The 26,725-nt window shown below is 35.9% G+C and overlaps 1 protein-coding gene across 4 annotated transcripts in view; it reads right to left on the bottom strand.

Annotated features, from left to right (window-relative positions):
• LOC123320263 (b(0,+)-type amino acid transporter 1-like) overlaps positions 1-26,725 on the bottom strand; it is a 70,039-nt gene that overhangs the window by 29,658 nt on the left and 13,656 nt on the right. For 2 of the 4 annotated variants that reach the window (XM_044907557.1, XM_044907532.1), the window contains exon 2: positions 2,249-2,449. In XM_044907557.1, coding sequence (XP_044763492.1) covers positions 2,249-2,449 — 201 coding nt within the window. Of the gene's footprint in view, positions 1-2,248; positions 2,450-8,038; positions 8,191-21,869; positions 22,050-26,725 lie in introns of those variants that run through there. The other 2 variants (XM_044907540.1, XM_044907549.1) reach the window with 2 other exon arrangements.

Raw genomic sequence — 26,725 nt, 5'->3', positions numbered from 1 at the left:
GTTTAACAACAGTGAACAATAACGGAATTTCAATGTTTACCAATAATAGAATTCCAATGTTGCTGGGAAGTCCTCAAGTTTTAGGATTGGAACAGTTTCAGGTGATGTGCATATAAATCATGGACAACTTCTCACTTCCCTTTCTTGCATCGAAATTCATAGCATACTGATGTTAGGATTTGCTGCTGGAACTTCCAGTAGCACTGGTGGTGAACTAATCATTTTTTTTCATATTGGGATTTTCGACAGAGAACCTTTTTATTAAAATAGTTTCAGACTTCTGCAAGTTCTGGTTTTCAACTAAATAAATGAAGTAAAATTTTGCAGTATGTATAACCAGAACTTGCAGAAGTCTGAAACTATTTCAATAAAAAGGTTCTCTGTCGAAAATCCCAATATGAAAAAAAAATGATTAGTTCACCATAAACGTGTAACAGGACATCGCGGTGAATCACTATGTGCATGTACTCAAACACCTACAAAAAAAAGCTTCGATTTTTCTTGAGCTTCTGAAAGAATTTCCGTTATCTCAAGTGAATGAAAGGAATAATTCTTATAATCTTAATTGAAGAATAAGAATAACTATTAATCCTAATTGAATAATTCTTATAAATTCGACCTCGGGGCTCCCATGACATAAAATGAATTGTTTAATTTCAAGAGGCTTTAACCGTAGATAATTCACTAATCCAGAAGCGTGTCGTATAGCTTCATTGAGACTTATGAGTGGGCAATGAATTTTTTTTGTTGTGAAGTTCATATATCCAATAATTATTTAAGATGAGCAGATTTTTCATGAATCAAAATGCAATTTTTTTTACGAATTTCTCCGCGATATTTGAATTTATAAAATTTTCAATTATTATATAAGATCTTGAATTTTTGAAAATTTCAACTCTTACATTCGTATTTTGGCATTTTTAAGGATATAATATGTTCAATAATTATAAAATCAAACAAATATCAGAGAAATGATATTACGCCAAATTCGTAACACATAGTGATATACGGGGTATCCGGATTTAACGTTCATATTATTTCAGGGGGTAATTCTAGATGTCAAAATATTGCATATGGTCCGTATATACACATTTGGTAACCGAAAGTTACCAGAGCGGTTACTCTGGTGACAGATATTGAACCGAATTGTCAGGAATTCGACATATACGGACCGCTCACTTACTAACCAGAAGAAACCAAAGTGTATATACGGACCACAGCCATTGTAACATCCGAATCCCCTGAATACGTCCCTGCCAACGCTCGAAAACATCGGGAACATCTCGTAGATCACTCTCGGTGCTGCGAGAATATTCTCGAACAGGGGCGTATCGATGTAAAAAACGCTTTTCGAGAAGAAAGAGCAAGTGAACAGTGAATTCCCAAAGAGTTACAAAGTGCGAAGTAGTGAAAGTAAATTAGTGAGTGTGTAAATAAATTAGAGTAAGTAGTAAATCCTTGTGCACAAATAAGTGTAGTAGTTGTGATAATAAATTACACTTTGAGAAAGAAGACAATTTGATTAACCCCGAGAACTTCATAAACTGAATTTTTACCCAAAGTATGGCATACTGTTGAAATTTTTATCTAATCAGTAACCTAGCAGTGCAAAGATATAGAAGGTGAATTTTCGGTATAACAGAGGAAGTTGCAGAGTTATAAAAATATTTTAGGGAGAACGTTTATTTTGGAAAACCGCATCATGCAAATTTTCAGCACCAAATTATGATAAGTTCTCCATAAACGTCTAATAGGTAATCGCGGTGAATCACCGTGTATACAGGTTGTCCCAAATTCAAGTGTCTATTAGACGTTACTGTAGAACTGTGCCTATTCCAAATTTGAAAAAGAGGATATGATATATTTCAGTTTCACTCGGGCTTTTTCGTTCTCAATTCAAATATTCTGGTTTTTACAGATGGCAATAATTTGGTGTACAGAATTGTTGCTGTTAACATCATGACAATAGTCGCGAGAAAGTATCACTTTTCGCAGTTTTCGCATTGTTAGGAAGATAACTAGGTATTCTGCAGTTGGACTTAGGGGGAGTATAGCACTGCCATCTTGAATATTTTACTCGGGCAATTCTTGGTGAAATGATTTATTTTGAAGACCTTCCGTATAATAAAAGACTCACTTTTTAAAATATCTTGTATTATATGTGAATTCTTCAATATCATTGGAGTTTCGTTAAATACGGAAGTATTAATATTTAGGTTTATGAATTGTAAATGTCATATTGACTCACCGAGGAGAGAAACGATGCCACAAACTGTCCAAACGACAATACACATTCCTACAGATCCTGAGTAGGCTAGGGCTGGTGCAGGCGATACAAATATTCCAGATCCGATCATAACTGAAATAATCATGTTAATGGCCGAGAAGAGGCCCATTTCTCTCTTGAGCTCCACTCTATCTTCATTTTTCTTCTCTTTTTTGTCGAAACCTGTAACATATCGATATAGAATTATTTTGAACAAAACTCTTGCAATTTGTGAATTATTTGTTATTGTGAATCACCTGCTCCAGTGAATTTATAGATGGCATAAATAAGAAATTATTTTCAGTGCTTTTCGAACAAAAAAGGGGCCCAAAAAAACGATATCGAACAATATGAAATGAGAGTCGTTCATGTTATTTATATTTTTTATACCAATTGAATAAATGCAGAAAAAAATTACAACAAATATAATTAATATATCGATTAAAATTCATTATGGGTCGATTCTGCATTTCCTGAAACTTTTACGGGTTTTCACTTCCAATCTCTGAAAGAAAATCATTAAAAAAATTGAAAAATTAAAATAAACGATTTGCTCCTGCGTAAATTCTTGCACTAATTTCTCTAATTATTCTGAAACGAGCGTATAACGAAAAAAGACACATACTAATACTAATATAGATATTTGAATTTTTATTCCAATCACCAAGTAAGTGTCAAAAGAGGTACTATTAAAACACTTGTGATAAAGCTAATTTGATTTCATCCACACCCGAAATTAGAAATAATGAAATTGACTTCATTAAAAATTTTCTTAGGGATAATCAATACCCGACAAATTTTATTGAAAAAACAATATTAAATTTAGAGAGAAAAATTACTAACCAAAATCATAATAATGATCAGGAACAACCAAATTTATTGAACGTAATTCCTTATGTTAATGACTTTTCAGAAAAAATAAGAAGAATCGGTTCCAAATTCAACATAAAAACTGTTTTTAAAACACGAAATGATTTAAGATCTATATTAACAAAAACTAAACCCTTGAACGAAAAACAAAAATTGTATTTACAACATTCCCCGTATTTGTGGTATTTTATTAGATCAAAATAATAATTTGACAAATTGTTCGGTAGGAGTAGATCATATTTGGATTAATTTACTGAAGAAGGAACTGTCATCCGGTAATTTCAAAATTAAATAAATCTACGTTTCTTGCAGTCTATGTTTTCATGTATTGAAAATTAACGAAAGCTGAAACGAAAAGAACGCTATATACGAGTAGAAAACTTTGCAGATAAGTACAATGATGCATAGCCAGCATAGCCTGGATGTCATAATTTGCATATTACTACTGTTTTTCGGTTAAGAAGAAATATCCTCAACTATTTCAATCTAAACTGAATGGAACATTCTAAGATCGAATAATATCGAAACCATGGTCAATATCTACCATAGACCTAATAATATTTTATTGTCTGTATGTCAATATTCTATATGGTATCTACTCTTCTTCAATGATGACGATCTTTCTTTTCACACGGTGAATAATGTTGGGGGTATTGTTCGATTCAAATCGTAATTTACGATCACATATCAATAGCAGGAGTAAAATGTCGTTAAAATCTAAACAGCGTGTACTTCCCTCTAAAGAGGGAACGATTACGTCAACTTATTATCATCCCACTCCAACAAAAAATCATTCCTGGGATGTTAAAGAATGTGCATAACATTTTGCGTAGTATTTTTTGATATAATAGTCCGAGAGCTGGCGACGAAAATCGGCAAGAGTTTTGTCGACGTATCTCGGATCTCGCTCGTTTCAGGAGAAAACTCAATGAGCTTATTGTCGGTCAATCCTTTAACAGCTTAGAAGAATTTTTTTGGAGAAAAAAACTCGATCTGAAAGTTGTAAATTTTAAAATGTTTTTTTTTCAACCAGGTACATATTACTAGTTTTTTTTTTATTTATTATGAATTTGTTTGTCGATGGAAAATAAAGAGATTCTATTCTATTTCTATTCTAATGGCTCATATGTAAATATTCGTTAGTATTGGTAGTGTATATGAGTCAGCGCCAACTCTCAAGGTCAGGTAGTGGAATATCTGGCGGCGACTCTCTTTGATTTATCTAAAATTACAATATCCGTACTTTGGGTTTGGGTGACTGCTGACTGCCTCTATTCTATCGATATGGGTCTGAATATTTTATTCTCAAATAATATATGATATTTTAGCAATAAATGCATCTTCAGAAATCATTAGGGCAGCAAGTTCTGTGGTGTACTGACCCACCGCGTTCCACTTAAATGAGCTCTGAACGCTTTCTCAAGTTTTCTGTTCTATAAACTAGTTTAGTGACTACAAAATACTTGTATAGTATGTTGTAATTCTATATACCTACATCAAAGCTACCTGACCTTGAGAGGGTGCTGACTAATGTACACCCTCAATACTAAATCATATTTAATTATGAGCCGTTACAAAACTCTTGCCGATTTTCGTTGCCAGCTCTCGGTCTATAAGGATCGACGTACTTTTTAGCAAGCAAATAATGAAATGATTCAAGTAGAACATTGAGCAGCCTGTATTTTAGCCAAATTCAATCCAATTATTCAAGTAAGTATAGGGTTGAAAAGCTATCGTCATAAGTTTTTACATTTACAGTTTGTCCCGACATTGGGTTAAATAAATTAATAAAACTAATAGAGGAAAGCGGGTGAAAATTTGTACAGTACTGAGATTTTTCGGCCTCTATGGAATGAAAAACAATAAACGACCCCGGTCATGTCAGTGACGGGGTGACTGGGGTAAGAGTCGGCAAAATGACTCATTTTTGTTTTCTTGGAATATTTTCGCCATTTTGGATATAAAATCTTGTACGAGGTACATTTCTACACAGAAAAAGGTATACAATAAGCCTTGAGTGCGTAGGATGTACCGTTTTCTAAAACAAAAATCATTCACACAAATATACATGCTTTTATTCGAGCAATATACAGGGTGGCCATTTGAAAACGAAACAGACGAGATTACAGACGAAATAAATTTTTTCGATAGAAATGCTCGGACAGGTCGATTTCTGTTTCGAGGAGGACAACTTAAGATGTAGGTTACGGACGCATAGCGCTTCAACCCTTGCTACTACAACCCTCACCCCCAATTTTTGAATAGGGAAGATGGGGTGAGTGATACCTCATTTAAAAGTAATTTTATACTGATTTCAGCACAGTAATTGTTTTTTCATTTTATGCATTAGTTCTCGAAATATTCTTAACTAAGTATAATATTTGAAAATGAAGTGGTGGTGAGCTTCAAAACAACCATGACTGTGGCTTCCTTCCTCCAATCCACTGACATAGAAATCTTTAATCAAGATGTCAAACAAACAAAGCGTATTGCGAAGGAGCTCAATCTTGCTGAAACTCAATCTAAATTATCTTCGATATAATTTGCAGTATTTCCAATAACATGCGGTAACACTTGATCGATAGAAATCTCCAAAAAGTCCAAATACGTAGATATCTCTAATCAGATTACCAGGTAAGAAAATCAAATCATTAATGATGCCACAGAAATATTCCAGTCCCAATTCGTGAAACGATTTCCGACTTAATTATGAAGTGTTTTCTCAGTTGGCTTCAATAATGTTTTCATTTTGTTGATTATTGAATTCATATCTTTTTCAAAAAAATGAGAATCGATAATTTTTTATTTATTACGAACAGATCATTAAGTTCGCTTAATGAAATGGCCACCCTGTATAACTTAATGATTGAATTTTTTTAGCCACTTGAGATGCCAATCATTCTTGAATGGACTATACATAAGTTATCTTTTGTGACCAGATAGGTATTGAGCTGGGTTTGGACTTTCAAGGGCTAGTGGGATGTCAATAATTCACACATTTCCGCATGTATTGCTCTTCTCGCTCAATTTGTGTTGACTCTTCTAACAATTGTCAGTAAGATCTTCAAAAAATATTCATCCGCCATAATTACTGCGAGAGTGGCCTTGACATTTTTTACAGGCTAATGGAAAAAATCCCAGTTTTCTGCCCTTCTGCCCACGTGAAGCCCTTATTACAATTACAAAAATTGCATTCAGCATTTTCTCTGGAACAGATACTTACTCGTAAAGTATTAGATATACACCGAAATATTATTTGTCAATCGCCAATCCCAATCTTCAGAATTTAGTTCTTGTAACTAGAAAACAGTGTACCGGTATAATCTTTTGCAGAATAAATAATTAAATATATAACTAGAGGAATTTCGCCGATATCTTCACCCAAAATAAAGTTTCAGCAGACCATTAAGTGCTAGGGTGCCAGTACGTTCCTTATGGTCCTGAGGACACCTTCCCCATAGGAAAGTTATTGGTAATGCTGGTAGATATTTGTATTGGATCAAATTCGAAAAATTGCCAGCATTAGTTGAGTCGTTCGAAAAAAACTGAATTATGGGAGTACACTATTTGGAGAAGGGGTGCGTCGTAGAAAAACAAATCAAAGCATTCCTGACTCCAGTTTATTATACTGTATTCACACCTGAGAAAGTGTCACGTAGTGCTGGAAGAACCTGTATTAATAAAATATTGTCTCATATTATACTCTCTTGAGCTAAATATATCGTGGTCATCGTGGAGTATTCCTATTGGAGAAGTCATGTTTCAAAACTTGCGGATAAGTACACTTCCACAAAGGTGGTGTGGAAATGTGTGCATGTACGATTTTCTAAATCTAAAGATTTGCATTGTTCGGAATGGCGATGACTCGAGAAGGTTGGCTCTTAAAAGAGATGAATTTATACAATTTTTGAATAGTTTTACGATCTACAATTTTTCCCCGTTTTTCTAGCAGTAGGTACTCGTCCTTTCAGCGATATACGCAAAAAATCAAAATTTGGGACTCTTAACCTCGTATTGGAAAAAAACGCAGGATCGGTATCGATGGTTACTTTTGACATGGTAATTGACCCCTTATATATAATCAACTCATTGAGGGTTTATCGTGATTTCTTCCAAATGAATACTTCCGAGTCAAGGAATAACACCGAAGCAAACATTTTACCAGGGTATAATTGAAATCTAAGGAATATAGATATATTGCTGTCTGCATGCTTTCTATGCTAGATAAGTATTATAAATAAGCGCTATCACTATGCTTTTTTCTACAAAATGAGAGTGATAAAAATATTAAATGTTGAAATTTATAAAAATGTAATAAATTTTTTTCATTTCATAGTAAGGGGACATATCTCTGCTTTTGTGATTCGGACATATATCAGAAACATTTTTCAACAGAAAATAATAGGGCCAATAGAGTATGTAATTGTTTTCAAAAGAACATCCGCATAAGGAGTAATTATGATGAGAAGTGTTTTTCAGATCTTCTGTTCGACTTTTGGTAATGTTCGCCATTTGAAGTTTTTTCTTCTGAATAAAAACAACAAGGTCTACTGAGAGTACTGAGCTCAATAAATAATTCGTCATTTAAGAAAAATTCAAGATTCAAAACACCAAAGAAGAATTGAGACAGATAACCCTAAAATGGACTTTCTGATTTTCCTGGTAACTAACTACACAATAACTGCTCATCGAAAGATAAGATCACACACTATTTTTAGAATGGGATCAATATGATATAAACTCAATTAAACGAAAATCAAGATATTGAGATCATGAGATCCGATACTGGATTAAGAGCAGCATTTCATGTTTACTGAAATTTCTGATGCAATACCTCGTGCTTTTGCACGTTGTCAATTCTTTTTCTTTAGAGCTTTCGGATTAATCCAATGGAAAGCTTACCACAGAAGCCCAACAATTCCGTAAACTTCATCTCACTACACTTATTGGTTACTCGTGATATATCTTTTTCAATCGAATGACCGGCTTTACATTACTAAACGTCAGCGGCAAATTCTACAACTTCTTTTCGTACGAGTAGCGCAGCTTGAATGAATGAAGGAGTGTGCGTGAATGCATCGATTTCGCGCGCTTTTCGTGCGCTACCTAAACCTTCCTCCTATTATTATTATGCCCCTATTGGCCTTTTCCTTTTGTTCGGCCCAGAGACCAGAGACTTTCTCTATGGTTCGACCCGAACGCTGACAATTTCAATGCACTGGCCCACTGTCGCATCTAGCGAGGGGCTTTGGGGATGCCGCAGTTGTGCAAAATACATACTTCGCCTTAATTAATATACAGGGTGTATAACAATAGTTGCGAAAAAATTTAGGGAGTAATTCCTTCTTCTGTTGCAAAAAAAATTTATTTATGAGCATGGTATGAATTGCCTCATATATAAAGATGCCATATGTGTTGCTGCAGAAACATAGGTATAATACGTAATTTGTAAATGGGGTTCCCCCCTTTCGAAATATGAAATATATTCGCCGCACCGCAAAGCAGATGTTAAGTATACATTTCATTTCATTCATACAGGCTTGGGATAAAGTACGGAACCAAGTTACCATCGTTGAAACAAAAAAAACGCTATTTATGAAAATTTGCAGGAAAGTACAATGACGCATAACGGAATCTTCCGATGCCATAACCAAGCAATTTATTATAAGTTCTGTTCAGGTTCTCTCATCACGGGATTTTTCGAATCGAACTTCAATTCTACGCTTGGATATTTGGGAATTATTGAAAAATATCTTCAATTTTTGAAAAAGGCCCTATTCACAGACGAGTCTAATTTTTGTGGAGATCCAATAACTAATTTTCATAATATCCACATATGGCCCGAAGAGAACCCTCACGCAGTGACGATCTCAAGGGGAGGGAGGGGGGGGGGGTTAATTGAGTAATTATATACCCCCCAATTGACGGGAAAGGGGGAAAGTACCCTGCCCTCACCCTATCACTGAGGCTCACCACCAAAAACGATTCGATACCTATATTGGGTCCAAAATTTCTACCACGTATATTAAATGTAAATACATATACGTTCAATTTCTACTCGAAGAACTTCCTGTACTTTTTCAAAATATTGCTTTGCGTATCCGAATAACAATGTGGTTTATGAATGATGGGGCCCACGCGTATTTCTTCCAGCGAACACTGAAATCCAGCCACTGTACAAAAAGTGTACAGCGTTTGCTGCACATGAATGCAGCGAATATAATGCAGTAACTGCATCAAAGCGGACCGTATATGTCCCGCTGAACTGTGCAGTTACTGTACAGTACAAACTGCATTCGGCAAACAGTCACAGTACAGCGTAGCTGCACTCCAAATATAACTGATGGTATTGCAATCATTGTTCAGAAAGCTGAACTTCAAATTCAGCAGTCAAGTGCAAAACTGTGCAGCAAGCTGTAGGTACTTTGAATGCAGTACCTAGTCACTCTGCAAAAACTGTACAGCAAGCTGAACTTTAAATACAGCAGTCACTGTACTAAAACTGTACAGCACGCTATATTTTTATTGCAGTAGGCACTGTGCAGAAACTGTACAGCAAGCTGCACTTCAAATACAGGAGTCACTGTGCAAAAAGCTGCACTTTTAATGCATTAGTCGAGTGCAAAAACTGTACAGTGGAAGAATAATAAATAAATACTGCATTTTTAAAAGCAGAATTATGAATACAGAAACTGTGCAGTCACTGTATATCAAAAACTGCACTTTCGAAATGCAGAATTATCAATACAGAATGTGTACAGGGTGGGCAAATTACGTTGTCCACTGAGGGGATCTCGAGAACTATAGTAGCTAGAAGATAACGAGTGACACATTCACTTTGAACATTTACTATAATAACAAATAGAAAGGGAGAAATATGTATCGAGAATAATACAGGCCATCACACATTTTGGTGCCCGCCATTTTTTAACTGTTCCTGAGTAATTTTTGGATGCAGAATGTGAAAAATTCTCAGATTTTGTCTATCAGATCTAGTTTATGAGATTTTAAAAAAAAATTGTGTATATAATTTATGTTATAACTGTTATAATATATAATATTACTATTGGCAGTTAAAAAAAACAAAGACACATGGATTTAAGTATTTATTGCAAAAACTTAATTTACATAATTACATTAGTCACTAATCACATAAAAATTTTCTTTTATACGATTTTCTAGAATGGAGTTTACTAGGGCAGTCTCACTGAAGGCTCCTGCAGTAATCCGCCATCATGTGGCTATCCCATCGTCCTTGATAACGATCTTCCATAGTTTTAATATCCTGATGGAATCTTTCCCCCTGTTCTTCACTACAATCACCTAAGTTTTCTGGAAAACGATCTAGGTGGCTGTGGAGGTAGTGAACTTTTATACTCATGTTACAGCCGAGAATATTAAAATTTGAAAGCATAGTTTCCACTAATTCTACGTAATTCTCTGCTTTATGATTGCCAAGAAAATTTTGTACTACTTGAACAAATGAACTCCAAGCGTTAGATTCAGTCTCGTTCATTGATGTGGTGAATTGTGGATCTTTAACAAGTTGCCTTATTTGAGGACCATCAAATATACCAGCTTTTAGTTTTTCCGTGCTAATGCCAGGAAATTTACGTGACAAATACCCAAAACAATTTCCATCTCGATTTAAAGCCTTCACAAATTGCTTCATTAGGCCTAGCTTGATATGCAAGGGCGGAAGTAAGATTTTTTCTCTTGAAACCAAAGGTTCGTTGATCACGTTTTGTATTCCTTGAATCATGACATCTCTTGAAGGCCAATTTTTGTTAACCCAGTGCTCATTTTTAGCTCTGCTGTCCCAAAGGCACTAAAACAAGGATATTTTGTATAACCACTCTGCTGTCCAAGGAGGATATTTTATTGTATAACCACTCTGCTGTCCAAGGAGGAAGTTAATCATTTTTAAATCAACACAAATTGACCACTGATATTCTTCGTATTTAATTTTTCTCAAAACTAATGCTATCGTTTCATATTCTTCCTTCATGATAGTAGAATGACCAGTAGGAATTGAGCCATATTTGTTACCGTTATGTAAAAGAACACATTTTAAACTACGTTTTACTTTTTACTTGGGAAAACTCAGTAATATATAATACTAAATCAAGTACAGCCAAGCAGGTATAAAAGGATCGGGTCATAGGCAATTACAGGTATAAAAGTAATTAAGAGCATTGTATTGAGTAGTTCCTAGTATAGGAACATTGGGTCAGGGACAATTCAAGGTATCCATTTGGCTAATTAGATTCTGGGAAATTTCTATTTTGACGATTAAGTACATATTTATCTCTTTATTTGTTGTCCTTTATCAGAAAAAAATATTCCATTTAACTGTAACGTGTATCTCAGAAACTAGAGCTGATAAAAAAAATCTGGTGGCATTTTTGGAATCAGCACATTGAAAACATCTAAAATCAGATGTTAGATTTCCGGCACCAATTTTTTTTTTCCATTTTGTTGGCCTGTGATCAACAAATTTGCTGGTTATAATCGATGAATATTTCTTTTTTACTATTTGTGATATATTGTATTCGGCCTTTTGGGCGTGTACCTTTCCCCTATTTGTTATGATATTTAATTTATGAAATATTTAAAATTGTTTGTTACATTTATTTAATATTTCTACCAGTTTCTAACAAAAATGTCAACTTGACATCCGCTTAGTGGTTAAAATTTAGGTTCGAAAATAATTCCAGCTTCTACGACTCTTATCATCAGGCCTATTACCTCTGTCAAAAAACAGTTTTTTTCTCAAAAACCGTAAACATAAGCAATAAATTATAAGGGACCTTGTTTGTTAACAATATGGATGGCTGTACATAACCAATCCTTTTATTGTAAAATATTAATGCAACAAGGTTTTTTGAGAAACAAGTTTTACTGGTGGCTTTTTATACCCCTTTCAATCATAGAGAAATAACACTAACAATTTTTTGAATGCCTTCTCCCGCGTAAAATATCTGTTTGAATTTATCGTTGTTACGTAGTTTTTTAATTTTCAAGGAAAAAATTGAAAACTGCTTTCCGGGCTCTATCTTTAGGGTGACTGTAACAAAGCAGATGGACTCAAAAAAAAGTTTATATGGAAGTGAAAGACCCACTTTTTTTTTAGACAAGGAATTATTCCCTAATTTTTTCTCAACTATTCATATACACCCTTTATACTGGTCACCAAGACAACAGAAGACCTATTATCAATCAATTTATTACATAGAATTTCTAGGAATATATTTGTTTGTCGGTATCAAAGATTATAAATCTATAATCTGGTAAATAAAACTTTGATATTCACAGAGAAACGCAATTGAGTCTTAAATTCATCCCCGAATAAGATGGGAAACATTTTAATGAGATACACAGAAACACACGAGAAACTTCCATATATATAGTACATGTTGTTTTTCAAATTTGTATAGAAAGAACAAAGAACGATGTTGAATATCGAAACAAGTGATTAAATTTTTGTCACTACCAAAAAAAAAAATCAGTCCTCGGCAACCTTGATAGTGCCATGCAATATTATTTGGCGAATTGAATAAATGAATCCTTCAGTCTGAGCAGATATCGAAGAAATATCGAAATTTATTGTACAGGGTGAATTCTCAAACTTTTGAGGACTCTCCAAATTTATATGATACGGTCCGCACATCGAATAATATTTAATTGCAGTTTTCTGGAACCTGTTGGAAGCTGTCTTCATTTCAAATTTCGGATGAACCTGTGATTCTCTTCAGGAGATAAAGTGGTTTTAATTTTAATTCAAATTTGAAAAACATCCTGTAAATCAAAATCTAGAACTCCTAGATACTACATAATATATGGGTTTTTTCGAGATCCTCTAGGTGTTTTCTGTGTTCCATCAAAATGTTTCCCATCTTAATCGGGGCACCCTGTATATGTATTTACCAGTTTCACCATAAAATTGAAACTTTCGATGAAGCATACATTTAATGAAATCAAGAACGTCGTGGCGTTGGAAGAATTACACATTCCGTGTTCCGGTAGTGTCATTGCGTTCGCGATATTGCGTTGGATAGCTATTTTTATATAGAATTTTTTTATTGTTGCGGGATTTCCGAGAACCCCCCTTCCCCCTACGTGAGATTTGGTGATATTTTGCTCATCCCAATTCCCCATAAACCCTTTATGTAATTAATGGATGACCCCTTATCAATCATCAGTATATCAGCTGATGTAAACCAGAATTTTGTAGAACTCAGAAAGTAGAAAGTTCTATAAAAAAGTCTGCGATGCCATATATCCAACTCTCGAAGAGGATAACCCACAATAATCAGTTTCAACATTGTGAATTTGATTCGAAAATATGCTCCATTTGCAGAGGTCTTTTGAATGAATGTAGAAATGAATATGACCTTCATCTTCGGCATTTATTCTTGACGAAAAATGCTATTTGCATCATCTTCCTTCAACGAATAATTCGGGAGATATTGCAGGTTGAAAAGTTTCATATTTTGGTTAGAAATTAATTCAATCCCTCACTGCGACATCCAGTCTCCACCGCTCGGCCGCCTATACACAATGCGTTTGGTTATTTTGAGAACTTGGAGCCCACACACCTCTGGAGTTTCATCGGATGTAGTGGTACATACGCCGAGGTTTACCTCTTGAGGCGGACAAAAACGTTAAACCCTTGCGGTACACGTATAAGTGAATCGCGCGTTTCTCGCTCATAGAGCCTGTCCAGATGCAGCGAGGAACGCGCGATTCACTACGCGCGTTTCGAAACGCGCGTGTCGAGATACAAAGCACAGTAGATCCCGTCCACATGCACACGCGCGTGCAATAAAATCGCAAGTTCGACGCAAGCAATCGCAGGGATCTCGACTCGCGCGTTCTACGCGCGTGTCGAGATACTAGGGTCTCAATGGTAGCGTCCAGTACACATGCGTTGGTTGCTGCGTGAGTACGGATTAAGAGCCTGTCCAGATGCAGCGAGAAACGCGCGATTCACTACGCGCGTTTCGAAACGCGCGTGTCGAGATACTAGAGCACAGTAGGTCCCGTCCACATGCATACGCGCGTGCAATAAAATCGCAAGTTCGACGCAAGCAATCGCAGGGATCTCGACTCGCGCGTTCTACGCGCGTGTCGAGATACTAGGGTCCCAATGGTAGCGTCCAGTACACATGCGTTGGTTGCTGCGTGAGGACGGATTAAGTGAAATTTCGAAATGGAACTCGATAACGATATTGAACTTTTTATCGATGAAGTTGAAAGGGGAATGCTGTTGTGGGATATGGAATCACCCAAATATTTCAATCGTATTCGGAAAAAATGTTGGGAAGAAATCGTTTATAGATTTTCTGAAGAAGGTGATTCAGAAGGGAAAAAAGAGCTTTGGATAAGTAAACCATTTTTAATAGTGCAAAGTAGGATTATACGGAATAAAAATGTACTGCGGTACTTGGAACAATACATAAATTATTAAACCATTTGATTTTGTCAGGGCAGTTGACTCATTTACAAAATATTCAGCAAATCGGTCTTGTATTACGTTTCAAACGTCAATGAGTTCTAAAAAGTGCCACTTTATATGTCAGAATTGCAAAAAGATAATTCTGTTGTGGGATATGGAATTTCCCGAATATTCCAATCGATGAATACCTACTAAAAATACATGTTGGGAAGAAATTGTTGAAATATTTTGTGAAGGAAGTAATTCAAAAGAGAAAAAAACCATGCACACTGGAAACCGAAGATTCAATAATAGGGAATACTGGACTGGAAACTCGCGTTTTGACGCGTAGACAAACGCTACATGTGGACGCAACCTGAAATGATACGCGCGTAGTCAATCGCGCGTTTCTCGCCGCATCTGGACAAGCTCTAAGTGAAATTTCGAAATGGAACTCGATAACGATATTGAACTTTTTATCGATGAATTTGAAAGGGGAATTCTGTTGTGGGATATGGAATCACCCAAATATTTCAATCGTATTCGGAAAAAATGTTGGGAAGAAATTGTTTATAGATTTTCTGAAGAAGGTGATTCAGAAGAGAAAAAAGAGCTTTGGATAAGTGAACCATTTTTATTAGTGCGCGAAGAAGGATTATACGGAATAAAAATGTACTGCGTTACTTGGAACAATACATAAATTATTAAACCATTTGATTTTGTCAGGGCATTCGACTCATTTACAAAATATTTAGCAAATCGGTATCTTGTGTTACGTCAATGAGTTCTAAAAAGTGCCACTTTATATGTCAGAATTGCAAAAAGATAATTCTGTTGTGGTATATGGAATCTTCCGAATATTCCAATCGATGAATACCTACTAAAAATACATGTTGGGAAGAAATTGTTGAAATATTTTGTGAAGGAAGTAATTCAAAAGAGAAAAAACCATCCACACTGAAAACCGAAGATTCAATAATAGGGAATTCTCGCCGCATCTGGACAAGCCCTATGGCTAGCTTGTCCAGATGCGGCGAGAAACGCGCGATTGACTACGCGCGTATCATTTCATGTTGCGTCCACATGTAGCGTTTGTCTACGCATCAAAACGCGAGTTTCCAGTCCAGTATTCCCTATTATTGAATCTTCGGTTTCCAGTGTGGATAGTTTTTTCTCTTTCGAATTACTTCCTTCACAAAATATTTCAACAATTTCTTCCCAACATGTATTTTTAGTAGGTATTCATCGATTGGAATATTCAGGGAGATTCCACATCCCACAACAGAATTATCTTTCTCCAATACTGACATATAAAGTGGCACTTTTTAGAACTCATTGACGTTTGAAACGTTATACAAGAGACCGATTTGCTGAATATTTTGTAAACGGGTCAACTGCCCTGACAAAATCAAATGGTTTAATAATTTATGTATTGTTCCAAGTAACGCAGTACATTTTTATTCCGTATAATCCTACTTGGCGCACTAATAAAAATGATTTACTCATGCAAAGCTCTTTTTTCTCTTCTGAATCACCTTCTTCAAAAACTCTATAAACAATTTCTTCCCAACATGTTTTCCGAATACGATTGAAATATTCGGGTGATTCCATATCCCACAACAGAATTCCCTTTTCAACTTCATCGTTCAATATCGTTATTGAGTTCCATTTCGAAATTTCACTTAATCCGTCCTCACGCAGCAACCAACGCATGTGTACTGGACGCTACCATTGAGACCCTAGTATCTCGACACGCGCGTAGAACGCGCGAGTCGAGATCCCTGCGATTGCTTGCGTCGAACTTGCGATTTTATTGCACGCGCGTGTGCATGTGGACGGGATCTACTGTGCTCTAGTATCTCGACACGCGCGTTTCGAAACGCGCGTAGTGAATCGCGCGTTTCTCGCTGCATCTGGACAGGCAGGCTGAGTTCTTAAAAGTGCCACTTTATATGTCAGAATTGCAAAAAGATAATTCTGTTGTGGTATATGGAATCTTCCGAATATTCCAATCGATGAATACCTACTAAAAATACATGTTGGGAAGAAATTGTTGAAATATTTTGTGAAGGAAGTAATTCAAAAGAGAAAAAACCATCCACACTGAAAACCGAAGATTCAATAATAGGGAATTCTCGCCGCATCTGGACAAGCCCTATGGGCGAGCAATAGCGCGTGTGTTTTCGTGTTCAAATCGAAACTGTCGGAGCGAATGTAAATTTGCTATGAACATATATGTATTTTTTTTTTTTAGGTGTTGTTGGAAAGTTGCGATTGCAATTTTTTTCAGGTTGATAGGTGCTTTTTATTTGGGTTCGATTTACTTTTTCAAGTAGGTCTGTTGTCTGCCAAAAGAGTCCGTTCAAGTCAATTCAAGGAAAATGATGAAAAGGTGGTTGTCCGTTTATCGTTAGACTATGAAAATCATATTTCCCAATTCCCAAGGTGTACGAGAGTCAGAAACAAGTGTTGTCTATGCATTCATTCATTCATTCATTCATTGCTGTATCCCGTTACCGGGAATAAATCTACAAAAAGAAGAAGGAAAAAAAAATTGATAATAGTTTTATTAAATTGCAAACAGATTTGCAATTTCTTAGGGCTAGATACGACTGTGTGCCCTCCTGTGACTGAAGAGACCCAACCGTGACCAGCAGATCCTTCCACACTCAGGGCATGGATAGTCACCAACCAGATCTGGCCGCCGCTGTATCCTTCTCGATTCTCCATTATAACTGTGTACCAAAGACCTCCACTGTGACCTGTCTGACGCTAGTTGTTCCCAGTTATGGTTGGCATTAACTAATTTTAGGGATTGATGTAGTGTATCCTTAAACCGCTTATACTGGCCTCCTGGTTTCCGGGCTCCCTCAGTGAATTCGCCATATAGAGCTATTTTGGGGAGTCTTGTGTCTTGCATCCTCAGAATGTGGCCGCTCCATCTGAGTCGGGCCCTCGTTACTTGAGTCTCAACTGTTGTACAACTCGCCCGCTGCAAGACTTCTGCATTCGAAACTTTGTGGAACCATCTGATGTGCATTATCTGTCTTAGATGACGTTGTTGCGTTTGTTCAAGCTGTTTAATATGTCGCCTGTAGGGCGTCCAGCTTTCGCTTCCGTAAAGAAGCGTTGGGAGGACCACTGCTTTGTGAACAGCTGTCTTGGTCTTCAGATTGAGGTCGTGATTTTGAAACACTCTGTCCTTTAGCTTCCAGAATGCCCGTGATGCCGAATTGATACGGTTTTGTATTTCCGTGTCTAGATTAGTCCTAGTATTTATGAAGCTTCCCAAGTATTTGAACTGCTCGACCTGTTCTAGAGTTTCATTCTCTAGGCTGATATCTGTTTGAAGGCTTTCTGGCGGACTTAACAGGATTTTGGTCTAGTCGATATTGAGTCTGAGGCCTGAAGCTTCGTATATACGTTTATAGGTGTCCATCATTATCTGTAGATCCTCTGAGCTGCTAGCGATGAGTGAACAGTCGTCTGCATATTGAAGTTCCGTGATAAACTTGGTACGGGTTTTTGCTCTGAGGCGCTTCAGGTTAAACAAGCCTCCATCAAATCTGAATCTTATCCCAACACCTCTTACGGGCATACTCATATCTGCAATTATCGATACAGCTATGGCGAAAATATTGAACAGTAAAGGCGCTAATACGCAGCCTTGTTTTATTCCGGAGTTGGTTGAGAAATGGTCGGTTGTAGAGCCATTATGCTGTATTCTAGCGGTGTTGTTGGTATGAAGGCTTTTACACACTGCTAAGAATTTTTTGGGTACTCCAAGACGTTCCATGATTTTCCATAGCGCTCTCCGATTCACCGAGTCGAATGCCTTACTTAAATCGATGAAGGCTGTATAAATCCTTGATTGTTGTTCACGGGCCTTCTCTTGTAGCTGTCGCAGTGTAAAAATTAGGTCCACCGTACCTCGATTTGGTCGCACTGGGATTCAGGTAATATCTTCTCTAAGAGTGGAACCAGGCGATTAGCCATAATCTTCGAGAGAATTTTACCGGCCACGCTAAGCAACGATATGCCCCTGTAATTGTTGCAATTCGACGTATCGCCTTTGTTCTTATAGAGGTTGATAAATAAAGCGTCTCTGAAGTCTTGTGGCACATCTCCCTGTTCCCAGATCTTGCGGAATAGTGTTAGGAGACTGTTGACAATGTCTTCATCCAAGGCTTTGAATATCTCCGCTGGAATGCCGTCTAGACCAGGTGATTTATCATTTTTCATATTTTTGATCGCACTTATGATTTCCGACGTTGAGATTTCGTCATCAAGCGATGTCATCGGACTATACGCGGGGAGCAGGTCTAAAATAGATAAATCCGAGTCGTTATTTTGATTCAAGACCTGTGAGTAATGCTCCTTCCATCTTTCGAGAATTTTTCTATCATCAGTTAGAATAGCTCCATGAGCATCTCTTATAGGAAAATTAGCTTTTCTGCTTGGACCATAAACAGTTTTAATAGCTTCGAAAAAACGCCTGTAGTCATGGTTATCGGCGTAAGCTTGTATTTCCCTTGCTTTTTCTTTCCACCAGCTATTCTTGATTCTTCTTATTTCTTGACGGACCTCGCGTTTTATGTTTATGTCTATGACGAGAGTCGTCTGTGGATCGCACAGGTCGTTATTCATTGGACCTTGGCATACTTCTCAATAAACTTCGGTATGATCCCCTTCTTTTCTGAGTAAACTATGAGAGTTACAGAAAAATGATCAACCACAATTTTGTGAAGCTCGAAAAAAATTTATGAAAGAGGTCAGGATTTCATAACTAACTCCCGGGGTTCAGATTAAGCATTGCGAATTTGATTCGAAATATGGTTCCATTTGTTTAAATGGAACCATATTTCGAGTCTTTTGAGTAATTATAATAAAATGAATTAATATACAAATGGAATGGAATGGACAAAACATTGAGAGAGTATCCAGTTTTAAATACCTCGGATGCTACATCACCGAGCAACTCGACCCGGAGAAGGAGGTTAGATGCAGGATTGAGTCAGCGCGTGCAACGTTCAAGAAGATGAGGTCACTGTTCTGTAATGACAGCCTGAACCTAAAACTGAGACAAACAATGATTAAATGTTACATTTGGTCTGTGCTGTTGTACGGAGCTGAAGTCTGGACCCTGAAAGCTGCCACAATCAACCGTTTAGAAGCATTTGAAATGTGGTTACATAGAAGAATGCTGAAAATACCATGGGTGGCCTTGCAAAGAAATGAAGCAGTCTTAGACAGGGCAAATACAGTCCGTGAACTTTTAACAACAGTTAAATGCCGAAAACTGGCATACCTCGGCCATGTTCTCAGAGGAAATCGTTACCTGATTCTACAACTTATAATGAAGGGCAAGATAGAGGGCCGCAGGGGCGTAGGAAGAAAACAAATCTCCTGGTTGAAAAACATCCGGGATTGGACAGGCATACATAGCGTCGAACAACTGTTTAGAATGGCTGAAGACAGAGATCAGCTCGCCATCGTGATCGCCAACGTCAGGGGGACCTGACAGGGCACAACAAGAAGAATATACAAATAAATATTATTCCTGATGAAAAATGCCCGTTACAGCATATTCTTTCAACTAATAGTTCACGAAATATGGCAAGTTGAATAATTGAAAATTTCAACAAGAAATTAGATGGAGTCCGAAGAACGCCAGAAAGGCGATATACATATATATATATATATATATATATATATATATATATATAAGGTCCATTATCTCCATCTATTGGAACACAATGAGTCAAAGATTAGAGTTTTCCTTACGTACATTATATTCGCTATATCCTTATTATCCTTATGAGGTGTGGGGCTCAACTCGAGAAAACGGCCGCAATACGCCGACAAACGCAGTACATATAGTTCTATGCAAAAGTTCATGGTACTACATCATTCGAAATCAACAAAAAAACTCTTTGTGCATTTCATACGAAGCGAATCACAAATCGCAAGCAATATTTTCAGGGATGATAAAACACCAAAAAATAAGGGCTCTTTATCTGATAAACTCATCTTCGAAACCGATCATTATAAAGGTACTACAATCTTACGAAATCCTGTCAGCATCTTGAAATCGGCGGAGGTATGCAACGATAATCGGTTTTTCTTACATAACTAATATAACCGAAATGAAAGATTTCGATATTCATTTTTTGAAGATAGAAAAGATGTTATTTGACTATGAATCTTTTTTCAATCACAAAGGGTCACGACAAAGTAACTCTCTTAGGTTCGTTCTCAGTTTTATTCAGATAATACGTATCAAAATAATATTCTGTTACCGTTTATAAATCATCAAAAACTAAATCTTTTACGAGAAATTCAACTCTAACGGTAGATCTGTTCCGTTTTTGCGGGTCTAACATCAGTAAGGTCAAATTTTTGACCGTAGCGTAGGTACTGTTTAAGATTCCTGTTCAACTTGCAGTAATTGTATTCTCGGTAGCAGAATGTACCTATCTTCAAACTCAAATTACTCGAAAACGGTTAATTTATCAAGAATAACAACTTCTTAAAACATATTTTGGATCAATAGTTCCAAAAATATTGCGAGTTGAATGATAGCAAGTTACGATGTTGGATCTAAAAGATGTATCATTCATCTACTGATAGATTAGCAGTGAAATTCGTCCAGGCATTCTTTGGAGGACGCACATTATTTGAGTCATATACAATTAATATGTATTCTCTTTTTTGTTGAAAGAAGAATTCTTCATATAGCTTGTAAGAATTAATTCATCGATGATACCTATCTGATAACAACGTGTAGGGGTAATCGATAACTCTTTACTTCGTTATCCCAACTCATACATTAAAATGAAAGTCGGCGTTATGAAATAGGTAAGCATTAAGCTTTCCCAGACATAGGTACAGGGTGTTTTATAGTTAAGTGTATAGCAAAACAACAACTTTGGTCTATATCTTTATAGACCAAAGTTACACTTTTTTAAATGTGAAACCCTGTATTTGACCTCAAAAATGGAATGGCAAGCTCAAACTATGATGAGTTTCTTCAGATCACTTTATACCTTAGAAGCACCCTTCACGAGATAATGGCGAAAAATTGAAAATATGGAGTTTTTCTGAATGGCAATTAATGAAGAATCTAGTTACGCCAGCTATACAGTCATTTTTTTCTAGTAGACAAGTTGGCTACTTCTATACATAAAAAAATTCAATTCTGCAATATACAGAGTGATCATAATTAATTCTCAAACATCAACTATAAATAATCGCCACCCAAAGTTTTGTAATGGAAGCAAATACACTGATGTTTACCTTCAGAAAAAATAGTTTCCAAATTTTCATGTTTCGATATTCTTTGCATAATCCACTTTCAACATTCACTTATGTAATACGTTAATGATGATGGAGCTTTCCAGAAATGCACTTCTGATAGAGGAATAAAAAATTCAAACATTGGTTTCAGTAATGAGCGTAACTCCGCTAAAATCCTTGAACTGACGGAAATCGAATGTTCAATTATTGAGATAACACATCGAATAATAATTAGGTACCTACCTAACCTACATATGGGATAATCATTTGACCTACACCGATAGGTTTCTTTCAGCAAGAACTTTTCGGAGCGGTTTAAAATAGTTACAGGGTATTTTCAAAAGTGATTCTTTTTTAACAGAAACAAATGGTAGAACTGGTAGAAATACAGCCAATAGATCGTTTCACCAAAAAGGTTAAATTGATAAAATAAGATTTACGACCCCTTATATTGTTTGTGTTCTGATGTGTTATCGGAAAGCGCCAAGAAACATTTTGCATCAACTAAATCATTTCGTTTAGAATATTGATCTGCTCGGTGTTGGGGGAGTGGGAATGAAAATGGTCACTGCACTGAGGATGTTTCATGTTATTTTTTGAAATTGAGGTATCGAAATCATTAATGATAGAGTTTTTATTAGGAAATTTTTCATTATGTTGATGTGTAAACATTGCCAATAGTTATATAGCGGCAACTCATAAACCTGTAACCTGGTATTTACTGTGTGGAGATCTACGGAATGCACAGATCGCACATCGGATCAGATCACCCATACAGGTGACCCAAAACCCAAAATATTTTGTTAGTTACCTCCTCTACTCTTCGTGGATCTCCTGCTGATATCATTGTTAAAGTTCGGAATGATAAATTCGGACACTATGCTTCAATTGATTGAGGAGATCCAGAGTCTTCGCGATTCTGTCAATTTCTGCTCACAAGGTGAGTGATTTCGAGATTAAAATAGGTGTTGTCGAACAACAGAGTCGCTTCAATAACTTGGAGATTCAGAATATCCCCGAAAGAAGTAATGAGAATATGTCCTTCTTAAACTGGCTTCTCACATAAAAGTTGATCTGATGGCAATGATTGACTCAATCTCCAGAGTTCAATCAAAGACAGAGACCTAAAATATATAATTGTCAGATTTGTTTCCAAGCTGAATTGTGATAATTTTTGGCTGCTTAAAAAGCCAAGAAACAAAATGGTGATGGTAGGCACACGGGAATTTTTGTTAGAGATCTTGCAGATAGAGTTCACATCAACGAACATTCAACAAATTGGAAAACAAAATTTTATTCAAAGAGGTGCGGTCTGTTGCGTCATGACTTCGATTTGTCCAAACTGTAGATGATTTGGGTCCATTTGTTTTAGTTTATTAGTTTTTTTCTCGTAACGTTTCAATTTTATGGCTCTTAATATACAGGGTGTCCCGTAAAACAAAATTGAAATTCATGTTCTGAAGGAAGTGTTTTTTTTTGTGCTGGATTCTATCTGACGTGGTATAAAAAAAGACACTAGACCTTTTCTGCATATTACTTTGAAAAGTTGCCTACTTTGTGAGGATTCCGAAAAGGTAGAATGCAGGTGATAACCTTCTTCACGAAAAGATATTTGAATGTTTATCGAAAATGGAGCATTTCTGTGAAAACCTGATTTTTTCACCTTTTCCATAAATACTTTCATTTTGCACTTCTTGCTGAAAATAATCAATCAACAAATCAATAAAATGTTATTAAGATGCTAATTCGCTGACTGAGTTTTTTTATTTCTTTTTCTTTGCCTCTCGAACATCGATATGATGTGATGCGATTCAATGAGTCACCAGACTTAAATCCTCTGGATTTTTTTCTGGGGTTTTCTAATAAATGATATTTATTCGAATCCTGTAAGAGATGAAGCACAACTTAGGGACCGCATTCGTATTTCAGCAGTCAAAATAGCGGGGAGAAGTTTGTATGGTTTGAAAAGGTCATTTCTCAATAGATGCAGGGCATATATTAGCGAAGGGGGTGGTCATTTTGAGAATTTGCTCTAATAAGAATCCTGAATTTTTATTATTGATAATTTTATAAAGTTTCTCCACAATAGATTTGTTGATGTTGTCCTGTGCGTTATTACATTATATCATTGCAATTAATGAATAATTTCATATTATAAGTAATTTAAGGACTAACTGACATTTTTCAAGAGAATTATTCAATATGTTACAGCAGAATCTGCAAAATGAAAGAATTTGTGGAAAGGGGGCAAAATCAGTTTTTCACAGAAATGCTCCATTTTCGATAAACATTCAAATATCTTTTTTCATGAAGAATGTTATCACCTGTATTTTACCTTTTCGGAATCCTCACAAAATAGGCAACTTTTCATCGTAATATGCAGAAAAGGTCTAGTGTCTTTTTTTTATACCACGTCAGATAGAATCCAGCACAAAAAAACACTTCCTTCAGAACATGAATTTCAATTTTGTTTTTCAGAATCCCTGTATAATATTTTGTGGTATTTTTCATTGCGTGAATGTTGAATGATTGCCTCATCATTCAACAAAATTTACGGAAAAAAAAACTGATTCGAAAAGTATTTAATTGTAGCTTCCGCAAGAGAGAAAGCATTTTAAGTGAAAAAATTCAACATTTTCATAAAACAACAAATATCTCGAAAACTGTGAGACTTTCATATGAACGAATTTTTCACATCAGGTAGAGCACATTCTGATCTACTTTCCGTTTTCGTTTGACGTGGTCTTTACGGGACACCCTGTATATTACCAAAATGTTCGAGATCTTCGAACAAAACTTTGTGATTTCAAAGTTTATGCAACTGTTAATAATCATGACATCATTTTCATAGCTGAATGCTGAATCTTGACTCAACTCTGGTGTTTACGATTCTGAAATTTCAAAATATTTTTCGCCGTGACCGATACTCCTACTTAAGCAAAAAGGGTATAAGTGGTGGTGTATTCATCGCTATAAAAAATTACCTCAAGCCCTCATCTGTTCGGGATTTTCACAGAGGGGCGGAAGATGTATGAGCTCGTATTCCATTGAGTAATCAGAATGTATTTTTGTATTGCGTTAACTTAACACCGGGTGATAGGCAGTCTGTTTTGTCTTTCATTTCGAAACTTGAATCCATCCTTATAAAGATAGAGGATTTTACACAGTCCTAATAGTTGGGGACTTCAATTGTTCTATGCTTCTTGGGTTCGTAACGATTCAGATAGTTCTCTTGAGGCTACTAATGCCAACCAGAATATCAAGATACCTATAGTTGATCTTTTTTCATTCTTGGAACTACAACATAATACTGTTCAAAATTCTAAGGATAATGTAGAGTATTCGAAATATACTGTACGCAGCGCGATGACTAATATAGTTGAAATATGAGTTATGTAAACCATAAGCAGATTTGTTCCAACTCGTGGCATTCGATCTAGAGAACTATGATGTGAATAAAGTGTTTCCTACAATTACCGAGTTTTCTTTAATACATTACATTTTGGCGACGAGGATGGGATAAAGTAAATTTGATTATTGGAATAGTGGAAAGTGAAGAAGGACAAGAGGAGTTCATAAGTGAGAGTTCAAAAGTGACAAAAGGAGTTCAAAAGTGAGTAAACAAAAAATACTGAATTTCGAGTTCACTTGAATTCGGTTCGTAATTGGATAAATTTCCAAGTTAGCTTAAATTGAGCTTGTCAACTGAATAAAATTGGATAAGTTTCCAAGTTAGCTCAAATTGAGCTTGTCAACTGAATAAAATTGGATAAATTTCCAAGTTAGCTTAAATTGAGCTTGTCAACTGAATAAAATTGGATAAGTTTCCAAGTTAGCTCAAATTGAGCTTGTCAACTGAATAAAATTGGATAAATTTCCAAGTTAGCTTAAATTGAGCTTGTCAACTGAATAAAATTGGATAAGTTTCCAAGTTAGCTCAAATTGAGCTTGTCAACTGAATAAAATTGGATAAATTTCCAAGTTAGCTTAAATTGAGCTTGTCAACTGAATAAAATTGGATAAGTTTCCAAGTTAGCTCAAATTGAGCTTGTCAACTGAATAAAATTGGATAAATTTCCAAGCTAGCTTAAATTGAGCTTGTCAACTGAATAAAATTGGATAAATTTCCAAGTTAGCTCAAATTGAGCTTGTCAAATTAATAAAATTGGATAAGTTACCTCAAATCATTGGATAAAGATAAGTGGTCTTTATACAATGCTCAAATTGAGGTTGTCAACCAAATAAAATTGGAAAAGTTCTAAGTAAGCTTAAATTAAAAAAAAAAAAAAAAATTGGATTACCTAATTTCTCCAAGTTAGCTAGTGAACCAAAAGACCCAAATTCTCATGCGCCAACATACTAAAATGAAATATCTGGTATCTGATTTCTAGAATGACCACTCTTTCGGGAATTGAGCAATTCCAATGCGAAGGTGATCCACTATCTCTAGGATCTCGATGGGAGAAATGGAAAAGAGCGCTACAGATCTATCTTGCCGCATCGGACATAGCAGAACCAGCCAAAAAGAAAGCCATCCTCTTACACTCGGGTGGCATGGCATTGCAAGAAAATAAGAAATATTCTACAGTCTACCTGGGGCAGATATTGATCCCACAGTGGATGGCAACCAAGTCGCAGATGTCTTCAAGTTAGCTTTACAAAAACTTGATGAGTATTTCTTACCTAAGCAAAGTAAGTTATTCGAACGATATTCATTCCGTTTGATGAAGCAGGCAGATGATGAGAAATTTGATAAGTTTTTGGTGCGACTGAGACACCAAGCATCGAAGTGTTAGTTTAGTGATATAGAGGAACATTTAATCGACCAAATAACTGAAAAATGTAAATCGAAAGAT

Source organism: Coccinella septempunctata, chromosome 1, assembly GCF_907165205.1.
Source record: "Coccinella septempunctata chromosome 1, icCocSept1.1, whole genome shotgun sequence".
Lineage (NCBI taxonomy): Eukaryota > Metazoa > Arthropoda > Insecta > Coleoptera > Coccinellidae > Coccinella > Coccinella septempunctata.
The sequence above is the reverse complement of the archived record's forward strand: the minus strand, read 5'-3'. Positions and strand labels throughout refer to the sequence as shown.